We start from the raw sequence: 20,732 nt of genomic DNA, 5'->3' as shown, positions 1-20,732 counted from the left end.
TAGGAATATGATTGGAATTTATGTAGATTATATACATATATTGCGAGACCGATATTACATCAAAGTATTTGTCGCCTAGCAATTTAAGTAACAAACGTATATAGTATAGTAATATTGACGTCGCGGTCATATCGCTGAAAAACAAATTCGGAACAACAGTAATTATGGTAACGTTAAAAAAAATATCCCATTTTCAGAGAATTTCAATTATATGTAACTTATATTTATATTGTACATATGTCAGCATTCCATTTTTTATATATTCTTTTATATCTTCAAAATTTTGGTTACATTATATATAAAGGGTCAGGGAAAAAATGATCAGTGTCTACCCGGAGTAATGTTGGACTCTGATGATTCTTCCCTACAACGAAGATGGTTTCTCCAGCACGGTACATCTTTCGGCCTTATTTCCAATTATAACTGTTCTTGATCGAAACAGATAAGAATTATGAAAATTCTTTGAAAATGCCACAAGATAGCATGATCAGATCAATTTCGACAAAAAATTGACTTTGATCCTATTTTTTCCTCTGTATCTTTCATACAACTTATGGATATAACTTAGATATGAATCGCGTTATCTTGATCCATTGCGTTTTTTTACAGCAGATATATCAAAGCAAGAAATAGAATCTTGGAAATACCTAAAAGTATCATATTTTTCTGATATTTCCTCTTTTTCTTAAGAAGGCAATTGTAGGTCAGGGTAAATGTAAAAAATAATCTTATATAATGTTCAACAAACTAATCTCGTTTTTGTCTCTTTCATTAATGTTCATCAGAACTCGAGCCAGAGTCGGCAAACGACGCGAAAAGTCGTTTGAAGGATTTCGCCCGCTTGCATTTAAACAAAAAAAAAAAAAAGAAATAATCTTCCACTTAAACGGGGAGCACTCTGGTTAAGGCGAGTCGGTTCGTTGCACGAACAAACGTAACGGATTTGTCGATAAATGTATTGACACACGCTTCAAATGCATCAATAAACGCATTGAAATGCAACTACGTAACTTTTCCGCGTGGATCGGCTGCATTCTATACGGGGAGGAAAAAAAGGAAATATGAGTGACAATGCTCGCGGCGATAATTAAATTTAGCAACGTCGCGGCTACGCAGAGAATAACGAACCTGCGTTTCTCGATAGAAAAAGAATCGCCGTTCTATTTTTATGCCAATCCCCGCGAAAAAGATAATGTTTTTGTTTTAGCGCGAAAATTTCCGCCGAAAAATGGATAAAAGATGAAAAATATAAATGCGGAATTTACTGGACATGCTATATGAATTAAAGCAAATAAAGAAAAATTTTTAAATTTGAAATGTACGATAAAAAATAAAGGCTAGCTTCTGTTATGTTTTATGTAACATGATTTGTTTTATCTTATAGTAACGATTTTTCAGCTGTGAGAGATACAGTTCCTCACTTAGCAATATCTAAGAGAAAATTCTGAAATCTCACGCTACCTAGCTGTAGGGCTCGTTTCGGGTTTCTTGATCGATCTCATTATATGGACGGACGTGGAGTATCCAGGACGGATCAGTGGACAAAAGGCTCGCATCAGGATCAGGCGAGAGAAGCCTAGACTTTATGGCCGAGGTGACATTTAGAACGCTTTCCAATTTCGCCGGAGTCTATCCGCCTCGTGAGAGACGTAACAGTTTTGCGAACATGACCATGAACGGCAAAATCGACAAAACCCGGAATCGCAAACGCAATTAACCATTCACATCCAATGGACTCCAGCTCCATCAGATTTTTATCAATCCGATATACGTGTCTATATTTTATTGATAAAACTTCAGATTCTGAAGAATCTGCTGTCTTCTAAACGAGACGGCCGACATGCGCGACTAGTTCTAAGATACGTCAATACGTTATGCAAGTTGACGCGTCACGTATGTCTCATCGTAGAATTTAATGACTCGGCACGTACAGTATAATCACCTGTACTTTCTCAACACATTCCTGTCATCTCCACAGACATCCGGTGCATTTCAATTCATGTAAATTTTCGAAAAAAAACTCTGTTTGGACATGCATTATATTTCAACGTATTTATTGCTTTACAGCGAACTGTGTCGGTGAGATGTTCTTTATATAAAGACTCGCTTTGTGTCTACCGATTATAGCGAGTAGAATGACATTGAACGAAAGTAAAAATGGTAAAATACATAGATAGTGCGAATGATAAATTTAAAATTAACGTTATATGTGTTTACCGTATTTTTACAAAGTGTGCGATTGCAATTATGTTACAATCCTCATCAAGATATATCTGTAGAACGTTACCTTTTTTCATGATAAATCGGAAAAACGTGCATTGTGTATTATAATGTAGGTACCGTTATCCATCTTCATATTGATTCAAACTTCACTTGTTTTAGCTTTTTGAATCTATCTCACGCCTACACGCACACGCACACATAAAATATTTGATAACACTGTAACTATAATTTTATTTATCAAGGTATCTTTGTTAGATAAGATATCTTAATCTCATGCAAACCTGTACAAAATATTAAACAGTTAAAAATAAAATCAATGTCAAGTTTATCTGTTCCTAAAATAAAATATATCTTTGATAAATTTCAACAATCTACATACATTATTAGGTAATAATCCGTGTGTTATACTATTATATTAATTAACGGTATATATTATACCTACAAGAGAAAACAGCAATAGAATAACTACTAGTTTTCTCAAATGTTAACGCATAGAGAAAAGATAAAAAAAAACTGATCAACAAAGAAACAATAATAGTTTTTCATTTATATGCAATTATAAGTTATAATATACTAATAAATTGATTTTTCGGGATAGACAGAATTTGCTTCTTCAATTAATTTCAAGCGGGCTTTAACAAAATGACAATTTAAAGTTTAGCAATAATAAATCAATATTGAAAATTGGAAATATAGTTGATATACAATATACAAATATATCGCAAAAAAACCAATTTTATCATGATTCTCTGCATTTATCCGTTATTAAGGATTCATATACATGTATTGGATTTAACAAATAGCCAATCAAAAATGGCCAACGGCGGAACAACGTTTAAATATTAACTCCAACGTCACTCTCTGCGTTTCGGTATGCAAACATGAATGATAAGTTCCATGAGTCGTTATATAGGTATTATTACAGAAAAAGATTAAGCCGCGTGACGAATCGTATACCGAATCGTGTCGCGCATAACAGGACGAGACATGCAAAGCGTGACATATCAATTTCTTTCGAGGCGCTAATTTTGGAGGGAGGCATTTTATAAATAGGAGGTGCAGTAAAAAAATTGAATATTCTTTGATTCGGCCAAGTCCTGCGATTTTCCTCGAAATCAACCTCCATCGTATGCAATTTGCCACTTTTATTTTAAGCATTTTCTAGACTTAGTACTTTCCGAGATACTAATCGCGCTTGAAGCATGTCTAAGCCCGCTATACATGCATCGCTACTATATTTGTACATAAGCCGTTGCACGTGCTCGGACAAGGCCCGTAGAGAAGATAGCGCATGAGTGGGTAGAGTTATGCATAATGTAACACGTGGTATGAAACAAAACGCCTCCTCCGCGATAACAAAATCGATGCACGGAGGATAAGACTGGAAATTGAGAGAGATAGAACAGGCAAACAAGCTGCAAGAGCAAGACTGCAAAATTCTATCTAACGACGAAAGTACGGAAAGACGAGAGACATTCGCGTAGCATCAACAACAAATAATCTTATTATAAAGAAAATTTATAATGAGATCTCGTCGCAGTCATAACATTACTGAGTAAAAAAATATTCCTAATATATATTGTAGTATAGTAATGAAGATGAAAAATGAATTGAATAATGTAATAAGAAGTAACAACGAACGGCATGCAATATACAAGTGTATTCATTAGTTGATAGAATTTTTTAATGACTAATGAAGATGTCAAATTATACCTATACGTATATAAAAGAGAAAGTAAAAGAGGCACAAATAGTCTGAACACATAGGCCCACCATATTCTGAACGCAGTTTTATCGATAAATGCGCATTTATTTCTGAGATGCTATAGTATATGTGTAACATGAACTATATAGCATCTGAAAAATAAATACCCGTATTTTTATTGACAAAAGTGCGTTTAGAATACGGGCCATAGAAACGTACTTTTACCAATTATAATTTATCGCAGTAAAATTCAATAAATAGTAATAAGTATTTGCGTTTTTATAAAAATCGAAAATTATATTTGTCGAAAATTTTATAAATATGTAACTTAAAATTGGAGTGTATTTCTTACGTCGACTATAAAGTTTCGATGTTATTTTAGGTAGTTTAAAAAGAAATGGGACAACTTGTCAAAGTCGGCAAAATCCGACAGGAAGATTCTGCATATCTTACAAGAATTTGTCTTGAAAGGCAAAAAATTTGAAACTGGCTTTGATATTCTATGCACGTCGCCAAATTTCCGTATTTCGCGTACGGCTGAAAACGCGGCTGCCAGGCGAGATGAGAATCGAGAAGAGACACGAAATTAATGTTCGACGATTCAAAGCGGGTTGAAACGATTCGGGCCACCGTTCGTTCACGGCGGGTATGCATGACTCTAATTAAATTTGCAGCGTAATGCGATATTACTAATGAATAATTTCGCGATATTATCGTGTCGGTACACGACCACGACATAGTTATTTCGAAAATCACAAGCGAGATGGAAGAGTTTTAGGATTACACGATATACGTTTCGCGGAAGGTTAACTGCATGTAATAGAGATAGGAAGTTTGTTTGTTAACATGTTCGTCGACGATAGCTAGCACCGAGCGTGTATTGCTTGAAAACTGACTTTTTATTTTTTTGTTTTCACATTGTAAACGTAAAGTTATAAAACAAAATCGCGGCAATTCGCGATAAATATAGATTTGTCGAAGGAATTGTCGAAAGACGAAATTATATCCCGATATCTTCCTTTTAAATTATCAAATAAGATGGAATCCGTCCGAAGAGATATATTGATTCGAAGATAATTTGCAATAATTATCTTAATAGCTTCTAAGTCATTGACGCGATGCTGTGAAACGAACGCCGCCGCTCGTGTGCTCATCGCGCCGAAAGGAAATCAAATTAAGCGTAATCACCGAATATAATTTACAGTCTGTGCGACGGAATTGTAAAGGTTGAGGCGTGACGGAAAATCACCGTGTAATTATTATCGCGTAGCTTTTATCGGACAATTAATCCGCGAATAATAGTTGCGCACTGCGAGCGCTGCGCTCGAATAAAAAAATCACAATTTTTCTCACGAAGCAATTATAGAAATTATCGTAAATCACTACGTCTATCATTATATGTACAATCTCAATCCTTTAGAATGTACTGAGAATATATAGAATCCCAGATCAATCGTGCTTCTTTTGTTTGCACATTCGTTTATCGATCTGTGGTCTATAATTGGTGAATATAAATGGGCGTTCGAAGTTACGCGTTAATTACAATTCGCCATTTTTATTCGAAGCTAAACTGTTTTCCCGCGACGTTATAACGTGGTAACGAGTTAACTACACGTTTGAAAAAACCGCATGTTCATTGTAAATATTATATGTAAATGTTATACTTATTATCTCGAATTAAATCGTCTGTAAAATGCGAGTTTTATTTGTAATTAATTGATCAGGATTCTCTGTCAGGGATTTATACTTTTGAACTTTTCAACTTAAAAAAAGATGGGAAAAGAACACTCCAATTGCAATCGTTTCTAAAACACCCTAATTTATAACATTCTTTCGCGCGTTTTTAAGACCATAGTTATAGCCACATAAATAACCGGCGGATATTAATGCGGTTCGTTTGTCTGAAGTCACCCGCGTGGCGATTCGATCTTCCGGATTTTTTGACTGTCGCCAAAACTTTAACGTGCGGCGATATCAAAATTATATTGTACCTATAACGCGTTTACATAAAGCGAAATAAAAGAAGATGACGATGCCTTGCGATCCTATTCTCACGTTCGCGATGTCTATTAATCATTGTCACCGACACCGCAACGCTCCGAACTGACATTAAGCTTCTCGCAGACGGGCAGAAAATCTCACGCGAAAGTCCGACACCGTCTTATTCGCGTGCAAGTGACTGCGCGGTTCTCTTCAACGAGAACTTTCCCGGTAAATATCGTGAAACTCGAAAGTCGATATTCACCTAACCGACAAACCGGTGAGAGGACCAGAGGGTTCGTCTTATCCGTAGTTTGGAGTAGAACTCCTGCCGCAATTTTCGCGACACATATGAGACGAAACCTGGTATTGAAGTCAGAATCGAAATACTCCGACTTATAGCGACGTATAAAAAAAAGAAAAGAAAACAAGACGATGATATCTCGAGTCGTCGCTTCTAAAGTCAAAATAATCCGAGATGTTTCTGTTTAAGTATTAAGCAATTAAAGTTTCAGCGTTTTAATTCATATGCTAATTCGTGGCTATTTATAGCAATCTTGGAAATCAAAAGATTCAACATGGGCATGGGCTTATTATTCAACGTGTTATTAAATAACATTACAAACGCTAAAAGATATGACCAAATTCAATCTTTAGCATTTCTGCCCTTAGTTTTCTTTTTTTTTCTTTTTTTTATTGTGGCCTTGCTAGCTTAATATTAAGGTAGCAGCGCCAGTTTTTTTTTCCGAAATGACACGGAATAAAAAATTCCTATTAATAGTTTGTATACAAATTAGTACAAAGTAGATACTAAGTAACCTGATAGGTCCAGTTTGATTTTGCTGATTTCGTCCTGCTGGCTTAATAAAGGTGAAAATATGTCCAGAAATCGGATATCGCGAAGCATGCGAGCACCCAAGATAAATATTCGAGACTGGACTGTCGACGGAACATTCGTGTGATTCGTTGAATCATCCTTAAGTATCAGATAAAGATCTAAGAGGAGGGCTGAGAAATAATTACGGAATGAATCCGCCTGATATCTGCATATTCCCGACGCGATGTGGAATATTCATTACATATCTAAGAATATCCACGAATATATTCGCAGGATACCTCCGATCGCTCCGAGTACACTCACGATACGAATACCGTGACGATCGGGCGAAATGTTATACCTCTGACATTTTCCACGAGAAACTCCGACCGAGCATTCGGCGACTACTCTGAAACGGAAGCCGAGGCGCGTCGATCACGTAAGTGTAAAATTTACCCAATGCAGAATGGAATTAATATTTTACCTGCAGATTTCTATATGTCAATTTCTCATAATTATACGGCGCGGAAGCGCTTCGAATGCAAATGTGACCGAAACGTCTATTTTAAACGCGTTTAAAGAGAACGAGCGTCAATTTCAAGACAGGGATTCCCATATTGAATCGACACGCCTGTTAAGGTTGTAAATTTTGCTGAAGCGCGAACTCGACTGAACGCTGGATCGCGCTATCAATTTAGGAATAAAGTGAAACGATATATCTTTTCGCATATTACGAGAGAGACGAGTGATTCTTCCTTCTCGCCCCGCGTTTTTTCGCGATAATATTGGCACTGGTATTTCTGATTGATACACACTGTTAAATTTGCAGTGTCGAATTATACTTAATTTGAGTCATTTTTAATCATTTCTATACTGAGAAAAAAAATATTTTATTCCAAAAAAATATTTATTAGGTGGCTCCTAATAGCATATTTATTTTTTACACATTTATTTAGAATTAGATATTTTTATTTAATTAAAATAAGAATATCTAATTCTATAAATAAATATGTGTAAAAAGTAAGTAAATATGCTATTAAGAGCCACCTAATAAATATTTTTTTGGATTAAAATATTTTTTTTCTCAGTGTAGGTCACCACTGCTCCTATTCAATATGTCGTTAATTTAATTAAACCAATAAAGTTAAAATAATACTGATTTAAATAGGATGGTTATTAGCATCAAAGTTAAATCGATAACTATTTAAACTGAAGAAAAAGGATTTTAAATGTTCCAATGGAAGCTGTGTTTAATTCAAATCCGGCAAAGAATCGGTGCGCAGTTTACTATGTTAGAAATATCTGTATATATAAATACACATATAAAATAGAAATATTATTACATTGTTAAATTCGTAGTGTCAAATTATACTCAATTTGAGTCATTTTTAACTATTCTTAGCTGTAGGTCGCCACTGCTTTTACTCAATACGTCGTTAATTTAACTACCCTAATACAGTTAAAAAAAATAATACTATTTTAAGTTAAATAATAAATTTCAACACACAAGGTAGTTAAAAATATCAAAATGCTGTTTAACTCAAGGTATCGGTTTAAATTTTATCTTTTAACAGTGTAGGCTACCAAGATCCAACTCTGAGACTAGAAATGGCATTCTCTTCTGAATTGATTGTATGTCATAACGGTCTTGTTACTTTAAATATTAACACTGCGCGGACACCGTGTTTTTGGAGCACTCACCCGGACGCCCTGGGACTTTTCAAGTGCAAAAGAGTCTTTGAAAAGGTTTCTGTGTTACACAAAAATCTATAAAAATTCATGTATCACCTTTGAGATTTCAGAAAGTGATTTCTATACTTACGTTAGGTTGGAACTGTTGCAACTTTTTCCCCCCGTTCCCGTGGGAATCATAAATAATAAATCGTGTGCTTCAAAAGGCCCACAGTGTCCACGCAGTGTTAAAAAACAATACTACTTTGCGTTAAAAAAAAAATAAATCTCGACACACACGGTAGTTTAAAATAACAAAATGTTATCTAAATCAAGATTTAAATCACTGATTTAAATTTCATCCTTTAACAGTGCATCCCCAAATCGAAAGATCTCCAAACGATAAGCGGGTCGTGCCCTTTCGTACGCGAGCGGACGGGATAATTTTTGTTTTCCGAGTATCGGGCAAAGTTTCACGACGCGGCGTAATCGGCATCCTTGACAGAGAGCACTTTTCCCGACGCGTCGTCGGCAGCGAGAGCTCAACGCCGGCGACGATCAAATCGATCGGTCTGTCGGCCGGCCAACACGGGAATCTAATCTCAGATCCTTCTACGAAGAGGCTGTCGGACCTGCCTCTCGGCGGCGTTCGGTCAGTGTCACCAACGATCTGCTCCGGTATAATTCGACGAGTACCTTCTATCTGATCAATTAGAGAGAAAAACGTCATTTACTCAGTAAACTGCGCGCCGATGTTTTGTTGATCTTTGACAGCTCCCAGCTGGAACAGTAAATCCACATACTTAAATCGCTAATCGATTTAAATTTTGATCCTAATAAGCATCCTTATTAAATCACTGTAAAGAAAAAAAGGGAAAAAAATTGCTGTTTTCTCCTCGTAACCGTTCAAACAAATAAAACAATAACAAGTAGTCGTTCGACTAGTCGAATAGAAATTCGATTGAACTTGAAGCGGGAGAGACGAGCGAGAAGAAGGCGGTCGAGCGGCGTGGCCAGCGGGAGGCCGGGAGCGAGTTTTTGAGTTCTCTCGTGAAGAAGAGAGGCGACCGAAAGCAAGTATGCACGCATGCAGGCGTTTATTTACGTCGGTCGCGCGCGAGAGGGGCGGACGGGACCCTCCGTCGCGTCGCCCGCTCATCCGGAACGCACGATCGAAGCCGATGAGGACGACCTAGAAAGCGGCGGCATCCCGTTGCACTTGACACGACGCGACGCCGCGCCGTGCGTGTGCGTACACTGCGTACGTCCGCGCGAGAAATATACAAGAGCTCTCGCACGAGTATCGAGTTGCATCTCCCGTATGCACGCGTACTTTTCGAACACTCTCCGGGAGGACGATACGCGCGCGTTGCGTTGCTCCGTTTCGCGCTCCAAGGAGCGCGGCGCGTCGCTAGACCGAACGGAGCGTAATTAAAGAAAAATAGAAGGATGAAAAGGAAGTAAAGAAGGGTGTTTCGGAGAAACCCCCGGCGCGCCGGTTCCCCGTTCCCCGAATTGACGACCGTGACGGACGAACGTGTTCTTACCTGACCTTCCCGCCGCAGAATTGACAGAGCGCGCCCTGCCAGCCCTCGCGGCACACGCAGGTGCCGTTGACACAGTCGCCGTTTTCACAGGTGTTGGGGTCGCAGCCCGCGTCCAGCGTCGGCGACGACGAGGAGGCGGAGGTGGCGGCGCTTACGTGGACCACCCAGCAGACGAGCGCCGCCCACAGTAGGAACGGCGCCCACGGCACGGCCGTCGCGGTCGCGTTGCCGCCGCTGCCATGGCCGCACCGACACCGCCACCGCCGATCGCGATCCTGACCGCGCCATGCGGCGCCGCTGCCGCTGCCGCCACCGCCGCCATTGTCACCGTCGCCGTCGCTGTCGTCACCGTTGCGACGACGTTTCCGACGGTACTTGGACTTATATAGAAACAAAAACATCTGCACGATCTCTGCCATTTTGGTAGGCTTCCATGTCAGGGACAATGGCCGACGGCGACGCGCCGACGAGGGACGCGCATACGGGACGAAGACGACGACGACGAAGTACCGACGGGCAAGAGACACCGGGACCAAGGCTTGTCCCTCGACCCGTACTTGTTCTCGCGCGACTCGAGTCTCGAGACTCGACTCGACTCGACTCGACTCGACTCGACTCGGCTCGGCTCGGCTCGACTCGACTCGCCCTACGGCGAACTCGCGCGACGGCGATTCGCTACCACTCGCTATCGCTACTGCTCGCGCCGCGCTGCTCCGTTGCATGCCGTGGTCGCCGACGCGCCGCACCGCGCACCGCGACCACACGCTGCTCGAGAATCGAGGGGGAGCGCGGCGCGGCCACCGCCGCGCCACGCTGCACCACGCGGTGCGCGCTACACTTTCTCGAAAATCTCGACGGTTCGACGGGACTTTCCTTTCTCGGGAGGGACCGCCACCATCCGACGTCCGACTTGCCATTTCGCGCGAACACGAGGAACAACATATTCACAATCCGAAATTATTTAATATATGAAATTCATTAACATATATGTAATTTATTTAACACAGAATAGACGAACAGAGGAATAGCGCTAAGGAACAGTGATTTTATTCTATTTCTATATGCCATATGCACAATGAATATGTTTAATATATTAAACACTGTTCTCTATTTCTTTCATTGCAGTGTGCAGCCCCTTACACGATTTATTTTTTATTGATATCCTGCTATATATTTTCTGTGCTTGAAGTGAGAATAAATATACATCCATATCTAAAAAGGGTATAATTAAAGAGAAAATAAGAAAAAAGATATATGGTACGAAAAGTTCACCTGCAAAGATGAACTTTTGATACGATATATCGCACTCATTAAAATTAGCGGTTAATATATATAGTTAACAGAAAAAAAATGTATATACAAGGGATGGCTCATTTTAATTTATAATCCACTCAAGTATCTCAAAACCCATAAGTTTTAGAAGAAACTTTTTAAACAAAAATTGTTTGCTTCGGAGGGGAAAAAAAGACAGGAATATTGTATTATTAGTTAGACCTTGGAGTCATTCCATAACATTTTTGTTCAAAAAGTTTCCTTCTAAAAATGTCGAGCCACCGGAGGCCTGTATAATTATATATAAAATATGTCCGTGTGTTTTTCATTCTCTTGTATAATCTGTCCAATGTAAAGAAAATAATAAGATCGAATTAAAAAATAATTAGAAAAATCACTTTTATATTCTTTTACAAAAAGTAAAATTAATTGCAGCGATTAAATTATACGATATTCTATATAAATATTATACATATATATAAAATTTTAAAATTAAATAATTTAATAAAACATGTTTAAAATAAATAGAAAATAATTTATAACAGAATTTTCATGATTGTACCACGGCAATATTTTATCCACTTATCCTTCAATTGCAGAGTTATATGCAAATAAGAAAATTTGAGCGATGAGACTTTTGAATAATGCATGCGAAAAGAATGAAGACCGCAAACGAAATAAATAGATAAAATCAGAATAAAATTTACTATAATTTTATTATAAAGAAGTTAAACTTAAAGAAAAACAATATTGTATATTTTGACGAAAGTTAATAATAAAAGTTATGAAACACTCTAAATAAGTCACGGAAGCAGAGAGTGATCCCTGATGTTCGCTCATCCCACCCGACCCACCCACCCGCAGATTCCACAAGCGAATTCACGGAATTCACCCCACTTGCGACTTGCGACATGCTTCCACATGTTTCGTAAAGCGCCGGCGCCGCCGCGCCGTCGGCCGTCCAGCGCCATGCGTAACAACTAGGTTAGGTTCCTCATGGTATGCGAGACGTCGTGTTGATAAATGCGCGGACAAAGATACAGATTTACGCCGGCGAACGTAAGGAACCTTCTGGAGCAGTGACCGGTCAGACACGAGCAGAAAATAATCCGTAATACCAGCGTGACATCCTGACAGCCGTCCGCGCAGTTGGCGCGACGAGGTGCCGAACGGGGTGCCGCGGTGAGGTTAGGCCATGGCAAAGTACCTGATACAGATCATCGTGATGGGCACGCAGGTCGTCGGCAAGGCGTTCGCGCGCGCGTTGCGCCAGGAGATCGCGGCGAGCCAGGAGGCGGCGCGGCGGGCGGGCGGCGGCAGGCAAGGAGCGCAACACGTCGCCGCCAACACCAGGACCGGTCTCACCCTGGAGGAGGCCCTTCGCATCCTGAACGCGGAGCGTCCCGATCAGACGGAGCTGATCGAACGAAATTACAAGTACCTCATGGAGGCTAATGACAGGGTGAAGGGCGGCTCATTCTACCTGCAGTCCAAGATCGTTCGTGCCAAGGAACGTATCGACGAGGAGCTGAAAAATCAAGGGACGACGACACCCCCGCCGCCACCTCCACCGTCGCAGGAAGGCTCGACGAGCAGTCAGGAAGCTTCCAAGCAGCCATGAGATTCGCCCCTAGTCTAAATTTACCTACTCTAATTCTAGACAACTGTACATAACGTCATAATAAAATACTAGATTCTGATATCAGTTATAGAATGGTTTCAAAGTATAACATTTTTTTGTCCATTATACATAAAAACTTGTAAATATGTAATATGATCTATGAGAAAATCTGAGTTTAAAATGTATATTTTGAGCATACACTGTTGACTTTTGTGAGAATAGAATATAGTTTCCATATATTTTTAGGAATATACTGTTGCATCATTGCATACTGTTGGGTTTTTATACTGTTGCATCATTCTATATTGAGTACGACGGTGAATAAAAGTAGAAATATTTTCATATATATGTATATGTATTCAGGAGATATATTGGTTAATATAACAGTCTTTCGAAGTTCTCGCTCTTATACGAGACTTTTCAGTTATAATATTCAAATTCTAGCGCTACTGTTTTAATCCAGCTGCCTTCGCATCGTCCTCATCGATTCTATTTTGTGCTTGGCGTATAATTAATCGCTCTTGATTGTGGCGTACAGACCATAAACTTGGCAGATGCTTCGGTTTCATCGTGAAAAGAAAATGTTCTCTCCACATACGTTCCAACTCGACGAGTCCACTTTCTTGCTTTTGAAAAAATTGCACAACCTGTCGAATAAAGATCGAAAAACAAAGTAGTATAAAGATTTCACAGATTTGTCTTGATGCTATCAAAACGAGTACCTTTAAGCCATGCGGCTGATACTTGTTAGGTATCGGTTTCTGGATCAGTGCGTTCTTCAGCTGCTCGTTCAGGGCATTGAGCAGATCCGGCGTAATTCTCTGCTGTCCCGTATGTTCCAGTATGTAATTTTCATACTCTTCGCGTTGCCGCTGAGGCATCGTGAATTTTTCCCTCAACGCTTTGACAGCCGAATGCAACTTTCGACGGTTTTGCAAGTAGTTGTCTCGTACGTGTGTTATCGGCCCAATTAGTGGTGCGTCACACATGTCTGCTAACTTTCTTCTGAGCTGCAGATCATGGTTATTGCTAATTTCGTGACAGGCAGGACATAATAGTAATACATCATGTGATTGATGTGCCTTCATTACCACTGAAAAGAATAAACACATTTCAGATTATAAATGTAGACATGGGGAGAACTATATATTCTTTTACATGTATTATCTTGCAATGGTGTAATTCGTTAATCAATGCAAGTATTATACTTTTGCTATGTTTATTACATAATGAATAAATTTTTATTATAAAAATGCTTACGTGGAAAGTACTTCCGATATTCTCGCGGCACAACATTTTTCCTAATAAATTTCTCAGTGCATCCACAGACTACACATTGATTAAGTTTCACCTGTGTATAATATTGTCCAACCTCTCCCAATGCTCGGCCGGATGGCTCAAAGTTTAACCTCACTGTATATGGATCTGTCTCCACAAGTTTTCCTAAATTTTTCGTAATATACCACTCCGCCTTCTTGCGATCGCATGTACACAATATATCTCCATCAGGCGCTTGTAAATAACAATTATGATATAACGGCTTGATTCTAGTAGGTATCGCATTTTTACGATCGTTAATAGTGTTTTTATCTACTACTACTGATTTACTCTTGGCATTTAAAACATTATTACTAGTAATACTGTCCGCACTTGGTGATCGCTGAACCTTGAACCTTAAACAGACATATATTTATGTGTAAATTTTTCTCTTACATACATATATGTGAAATTCTAAACTGTAATTTATAAATTTTTATACCTCGTATCGACTGTTTTAGCAGGTACACCATGAATCCGCACACTTATATCACTACTAAATATATTATATAAGTAAATTCCTACTCTCTGCCATAATGAATATTTCTTTTTCTCTTTTTGCCTTATCTGCAAATCAAATCCAGGTATTGAGAAGCGCAACTTAAAATTATTTACAATTTGCGTATAAAAAGGACGTACAAAAAAATTTCTTACCTTATGATAAATGATAACAGATGCAAGCGCATCACAAGCAGCATACGCAACTTGTTCGTCGGTTAAGGTGCTAGCATCCCAGTCACCACACCTGATTTCTATCATTTTGTCCATCTCAATGTTAAGATATTCTAAACTCATGGCAGCTAAGCTTTTCCGGCTCGGTAGATCGAGACTTTCAGCTAAGGTTCTTAAATCAAGAGTTCCATTAACTCTACATCCATAATCCTTAACAATTTTCTGTCCGTCTTCGAATGAAGAGATCCCCACTTTAAGAATGTGCTTACTAGCTAATAATTCCTAGAACGCATAAATGTAACGTCATTAAAATTCAATATTATTGCACAGCTGCGGATAATCTGATTATGAACTACTTGAAACTTTACCTTAAGTTTAGGCGGAATGTATCCAATCTTTCCGATGCGAAACAAAGCAACTACTCCATTGAAAGTAGCCAGTTGTAACAGAGAGACGGGTCCCTCTTTGACCCATTCGCAATCAAAACCCAAGACACCATCAGACAGATCACTATCAAAGAAGCATATAGAACAAATTAATAACTTTGTTGAATAAGAAATCACAAATAACTTTCCTACTTCTTCTAGAAAGTATATTTCATAAAGCAAATTTGAGAAACAATCAACGTATAGAAGCAGAGGAAGTGTAAATTTCTGTTACAAGGGGAAACTGAGAAAGAAATTTGTCTTATCCCTTCTAATTAACTGTAACAAGATTTATTTTATCGTGGGAAGAAAATTCCGTTATAAGATAGGTAATTAAGACATAGATTCAGGCATATTTTCTTTCATATTATAACGATCGCTAATTTTGCCAGCCACTGTAATAGGTATGAGCAGATCTAGATCTTTCTCGGAGAATCCCAAGGACACCTTTATACATCGTCTTTCAAATACAATGATAATCGCCTTGGTATTCGGTATGTAGTCTCTCCAGAGAAAAAAATGTAAACAGTAAGGAAAGTCACAAGAGACGACAACGTATGTCCGTTGTGATGCCTCAGGGTTCATAAGATGTTGACGTGCTACATATTATAAACACTTCAAACCGTTAATAACCGATAAAATTTCGCTACGCTTACCAACGAATACGCTGTATGGCGTAATCGCATTTTTCCGGAGAGTCCGCCAGAATAATCTTGTCTAATACAATTTTAATCTCCTTGTTGTCGTTAGCATCCTCATTATTATTATCATCGGTATCTTGCTTATCGCGTTTGGCCTTATTGCTGCCATCTCGATTTTTGATATTCTTATACAGATGCTTGACGCTGCGAAGCACGTTGTCGCGATACTTCGACGCCAGAAAAACGAGTCCCACGGTCACGCAAACGAGAAACATGTTGTTACGTGCGGGAACCATTAATCCAAGGAGAGGGGGAGGAACGTTTTGAAGACGCGCAAAAAATTCGATTTAAAAAAATCAACGTTATATATGTACAATTCCTTCGTTACACGATATACATATATAGATATATACACGCGCGCGCGAGTTACTCCAATTTCGCGTTATACAATTCTCAAATAAATGTCGATCGCTCCGGACGAGCGATCGAACTATATATATCCGCACCGATTGTAACGATTTTTCAGGCAACTCGCGGCACTCGGCACATCGATCGCGATCACAGTGATAAACTCTCTCTCTATCTCTCTTTCTCTCAGATTCGTCTCGAAGGCATTTATATAAAATTAACGTAACCGGGCAAGAAGCGCGGAATCATTCGACTATATAGATAAATCTACGATTATCTGAAGTCGCGGTCGCTCCTGCTCGAAACTGCTCTGTATAAAACAATCATCTCGGTGACCAGCTCCGATCCCATTGAAATTTTCGACGCGAACGAGGTTCAAGGGACCCCGTAGCTAAAAGAATGACCGGCGCACGCGGCTACGGGTATCGCGCACGACTAACCGCCTCCCGCTCGGCTACGTTTATCTACCCGGTAGATTCTGCCGGTGCGATATCACGAACACGAATCACCGGTATTTGTTCATATGGTGTGGTGGTACGATGACTTCTTTCGATTTCTCCCTTTCTCCCTTTCTCTCGATTCTGGAGAATCGATTTCTGCAATCGAGAATAATCGTAAGTTCGCATCCGCGGTGGAAAAGTGTCAGAATTTTTCAAATTATTAATCAGAATTTCTATAAAAACTTTCTCAGAATGTATTCAAAATTTTTCAGATTTTTTTAATTTAAATTAAAAGATTTTCTAGAAAAACTGACAAAATAATAATAAAATATTTTACATTTTTCCCGACTAATTAACACCATTAGGCTGCGCGTCTGTTTCACTTCGAGTGCAACTAGGTGCAGATGCGAGGAAGAGAGCTCTCCGCGATTTCCTGCGTTGCGCTCTGTATTTCCGGCTGATATTCTCGTACGGTTTCCCATCTACCATCATCTACGTTGCTCCGGTTGCTCGTGAACCTTGTTTCCGCGCGTCAACGTCAATTTCGGCGCTACTCCAATTTCGCTTTTTAGGTTATGAGCAGTATTTGTGTATGATCCCGAAAGTAAAGAGATAACTTCCGTGAGATCCTCGTCGTGGGATAATGATAACCTGCGTGATCAACAGCTGTTCCTCCACTGAACGTACGAGGATAGACGGCAACACGATCACATTCTTCCCCTTTCCGGAGGACGATCTGTGAGTGATTCCTCTACCATTGACATTGACGATCAACGCAATTGGTAATAGCTAATGTTTCTCTGTTGAATGTTAGGAGAAAGAATCAGTGGCTACGTAACTGCGACTTAGCGTCCAGTAACAAGGAACCGTTGCACATTTGCGAGCTTCACTTTGAGAGGGTCCACTTCACCGCGTCCAAAGATTTGAAGCCTAGCGCTGTTCCCACTCTGTTCGGTAGAATAAAAGGTTTGTGAGCCTAGCTCGAACGTATACATCTCTCTCTATTTTTCATATTATTAATCAGAATTTCTATAAAAATTTTCTCAGAATGGTCAGATTTTTCGTACAAATTTGACTGTTTTTCAGAAAAACTTTAACAAAAAAAGAATAAAATTTTTTTTGCCAATATTTGCAGAAATCTGAAATATGAGAAAATATGTGCAATTTATCAGAAATTTGTATATATACGGATACTGAAATATTCCAAAAATCTTTATCCAATTATTTCTGAAAGTATCTGAGAAAGTATATATATTTTTTCAGAATTTTTCATAAGCCTCAATTCTTATAAAATTTATGAGAAAATATGAAAAAATTTTTTACCAGAGTATTCAGACGTTTAACAACTTGCTTATAGAAAATGTTATACTTACAAATATACCCCCCCCCCCCACACATACACACACACACACACACACACACACACACACAATTTTTTTTGTTAATAGTATACATTTTTCTCTATTAGTTTTTCAAGTAATGATTTAACAGTAAAAATACTTGCAATGGTTTATAGACGTAGCTTACAATTTTTTATTTTAAAGTTATATATCAAACTTTCTATTTCGAAAAGGAAAGCAAACAAAGCTTTCTTTATTCTTATAATAAGATTTTTTTAATTTATTGTATAGCCTTATAATAATAATTATATATGTATCTCTTTGCAGACGCACCGAAAGAACAGAAAGCAGAGAATGTATCACAGGCAACACCACCAAAACAGAGAAAGTTAGATGAACATTCGCATGCTTTAGTGACACCACCGCAGAGTCCATCCATGCAGGATAATGTTAGCTTATTTTTTACATTTAACGGCAGTAATATATGTTTATATATAACGTTAATAAGTCATTGATATGTATTTACATTCATGTTTCTATTGTTATATTACAGATTGAGGATTTATTTAGTGGAAATAAAGCAGATATGTCAATAGATCATGTAATAGCTATAAATGGTTCTGCCAAATCGACATCCATAACAAGGAATTCTAGTGTAAAAACATATCGTTTGATAATACAGATTGATAAAATACGAAGTAAACCAGGCCCGAAGTGTAAAAAGGTACCGCCTTCGGTCAAATTTGATAATGAAACGATGAAAGAGACAAAGGTGAGTGAAAGCAGAACGGAAAGGAAACTTCGGCCGTTACAGATTAGACAGCCCTGTGCTATGGGTAGTTGCAAGCTGAAAAGATGCCTATACAAATCAGCACTAGCATTTCAATGTGATGTGTGTGGTAAATGCTATTCAACCAAGAAAGAGGATGCCAAGAGCTACTCTTGCACTAAGTGTTCCGCGACTTTCCCTAATCCGCAGTCATTATATTTACATATCAGAAAACATTTTATGTGCGATATCTGCCTAACAGAATGTAGCTCTCAAATGGCGTATGACAAACATATAAGATTGCACGTCAGTACCGATCCGAAATGTCCGTACAAATGTCACCAGTGTCTTAAGACATTTGAGGTGAAAGATGGTGTTAAGCAGCATTGCCTACTAGAGCATCCTAAAATAACTTTACAAAACACTGTCCTTCAGGTTTCTCCACCTTCTGTAACTGCAATAGTCCCTCAAAAAAGTGATTATTTCTGTATCAACTGCAATATTAGTTTCACAAGCGATCAAGCTTACAGGTGAGCTTATAATTTTCACAGAAAGAATATAATTGGTCTTTAAGAAAATTTTGTTGTAAATATTATGTATTGTATAAAGCATAATTATGAGCATGCAAAATGTGCTTATATAGTACAAAGTAAATAATAATTATTTAATAACTAACAGTCTAATAATAAATAACACTTAAGATTTTATTTTACGAAATATTGATGTATTACATATGTGTTTCTTTATACATTTTTGTGCTAATATTACAGGAATCACATAAATTCTCATGGAAAGAAAGAGGGCTTTACGTGTAACATTGCAAGCGAGGGTAACAACATAATACCTGTACCAAATCCTTTAACCGGGAGTCAAATAGGTTTTCTTCAAGCGGTGAAGTTTAGTTGTCGAGTGTGCTCTAAAGAATTTGACAACGTTGGGGAAGTTGACTTGCACACAAGGACTCACTTGGAGGTACCTGAGGAAGATCTCAAATGTAATATATGTAAGAAGCTTTTCAAGAGCAGCGCAGCGTTCCAGGAACATTTAAAACATCACTTGTCGCTCGCACATCCCTGCCCAATTTGCTCGAAAGCCTTTATCAATAAAACTACTTTAAACATACACTTAAAGACGCATCCTGTGTCGTCAAAGACGCATCCTGTGTCGTCGCAGTAATACAATTTCATTTTGACACTTCATCATGGATATTTTTCGTAAACGTATTCTTGACAAGGCTATTACATATAAAATACAATGTTTGAAGAACTATTTTTGTTTAAAGAACAATGTTTAAAAAGTAATGTTCTATTATTAAGGATTATTATCAACGACTATTATCAACCAGTGTGTCACTTATGTGTGATACTTACATTGAACTTTAGTAGTCATGCAACATTACGAAAATTTAAACATTTAATGTTTGCTCGTTAACATTAAATCAATAATTAAATCCAAACAGGATTCTGCATGTTAAAATCATTTTTATTAACTGATATACAACATGGCCTATTTTAAAATAATAATTGACATATGTGAATAAGTTTTAAGAAATTTAGTTTTATATAGATTATGTATTCAGTGAATAAATTTCCTTGATAGAATTGTCTTTATCTTTTTTTACATAACTATACGTTTGAAATATGATTTAACTATGCCACTAGAAAGAGAATATGTAAAGCACATATTTCTGTAAATATCAAAGTTATATTAGATAAATAAATTTTTTTTACAATTTCTCTAATAGTCATTGGTATTTTTTAATGTGTGTATATTGTATACATTCTATATAAAATAAAATTTAAGAGCATACATAGTGTATATGTGTATTATTCTATTCAAGAAATAAATAAGTATTATATAACTATATGTTTGTACTTATTGATA

General features: G+C 38.0%; 4 protein-coding genes across 5 annotated transcripts in view; 2 read left to right on the top strand and 2 right to left on the bottom strand.

Annotated features, from left to right (window-relative positions):
* Positions 1 to 10,663, bottom strand: part of LOC112465663 (attractin-like protein 1) — a 26,821-nt gene extending 16,158 nt beyond the window's left edge. Inside the window, exon 1 of one of the 2 annotated variants that reach the window (XM_025033314.1) lies at positions 9,944 to 10,663. In XM_025033314.1, coding sequence (XP_024889082.1) covers positions 9,944 to 10,362 — 419 coding nt within the window. In that variant the 5' untranslated portion in view covers positions 10,363 to 10,663. The remainder of the gene's footprint in view (positions 1 to 9,943) is intronic. The other variant, XM_025033315.1, reaches the window with a different exon arrangement.
* Positions 10,664 to 12,163: 1,500 nt separating this feature from the next.
* On the top strand, positions 12,164 to 12,926 carry LOC112465657 (mitochondrial import inner membrane translocase subunit Tim16-like). Its single transcript, XM_025033306.1, has one exon. The coding sequence runs from the start codon at positions 12,411 to 12,413 to the stop codon at positions 12,834 to 12,836; it is 426 nt and encodes a 141-aa protein (XP_024889074.1). The 5' UTR covers positions 12,164 to 12,410; the 3' UTR covers positions 12,837 to 12,926.
* A 246-nt stretch (positions 12,927 to 13,172) lies between these two features.
* LOC112465655 (exonuclease 3'-5' domain-containing protein 2) lies at positions 13,173 to 16,820 on the bottom strand. The gene is made up of 7 exons (XM_025033304.1): positions 15,907 to 16,820; positions 15,194 to 15,335; positions 14,808 to 15,107; positions 14,596 to 14,720; positions 14,097 to 14,509; positions 13,559 to 13,929; positions 13,173 to 13,483 (listed from the first exon to the last, which is right to left on the bottom strand). Exons 1-7 carry the CDS (start codon positions 16,185 to 16,187, stop codon positions 13,283 to 13,285), a joined length of 1,833 nt encoding a protein of 610 aa, XP_024889072.1. The 5' UTR covers positions 16,188 to 16,820; the 3' UTR covers positions 13,173 to 13,282.
* A 402-nt stretch (positions 16,821 to 17,222) lies between these two features.
* Positions 17,223 to 20,322, top strand: LOC112465656 (zinc finger protein draculin-like). The gene is made up of 5 exons (XM_025033305.1): positions 17,223 to 17,477; positions 17,554 to 17,705; positions 18,407 to 18,528; positions 18,633 to 19,378; positions 19,619 to 20,322. The coding sequence occupies exons 1-5, from the start codon at positions 17,383 to 17,385 to the stop codon at positions 20,022 to 20,024; spliced, it is 1,521 nt and encodes a 506-aa protein (XP_024889073.1). The 5' UTR covers positions 17,223 to 17,382; the 3' UTR covers positions 20,025 to 20,322.
* Positions 20,323 to 20,732: the final 410 nt, after the last annotated feature.

Source organism: Temnothorax curvispinosus, unplaced genomic scaffold (assembly GCF_003070985.1).
Source record: "Temnothorax curvispinosus isolate PA1 unplaced genomic scaffold, ASM307098v1 QBEX01015410.1, whole genome shotgun sequence".
NCBI lineage: Eukaryota > Metazoa > Arthropoda > Insecta > Hymenoptera > Formicidae > Temnothorax > Temnothorax curvispinosus.
This window is presented reverse-complemented; position numbering and strand designations above follow the sequence as displayed.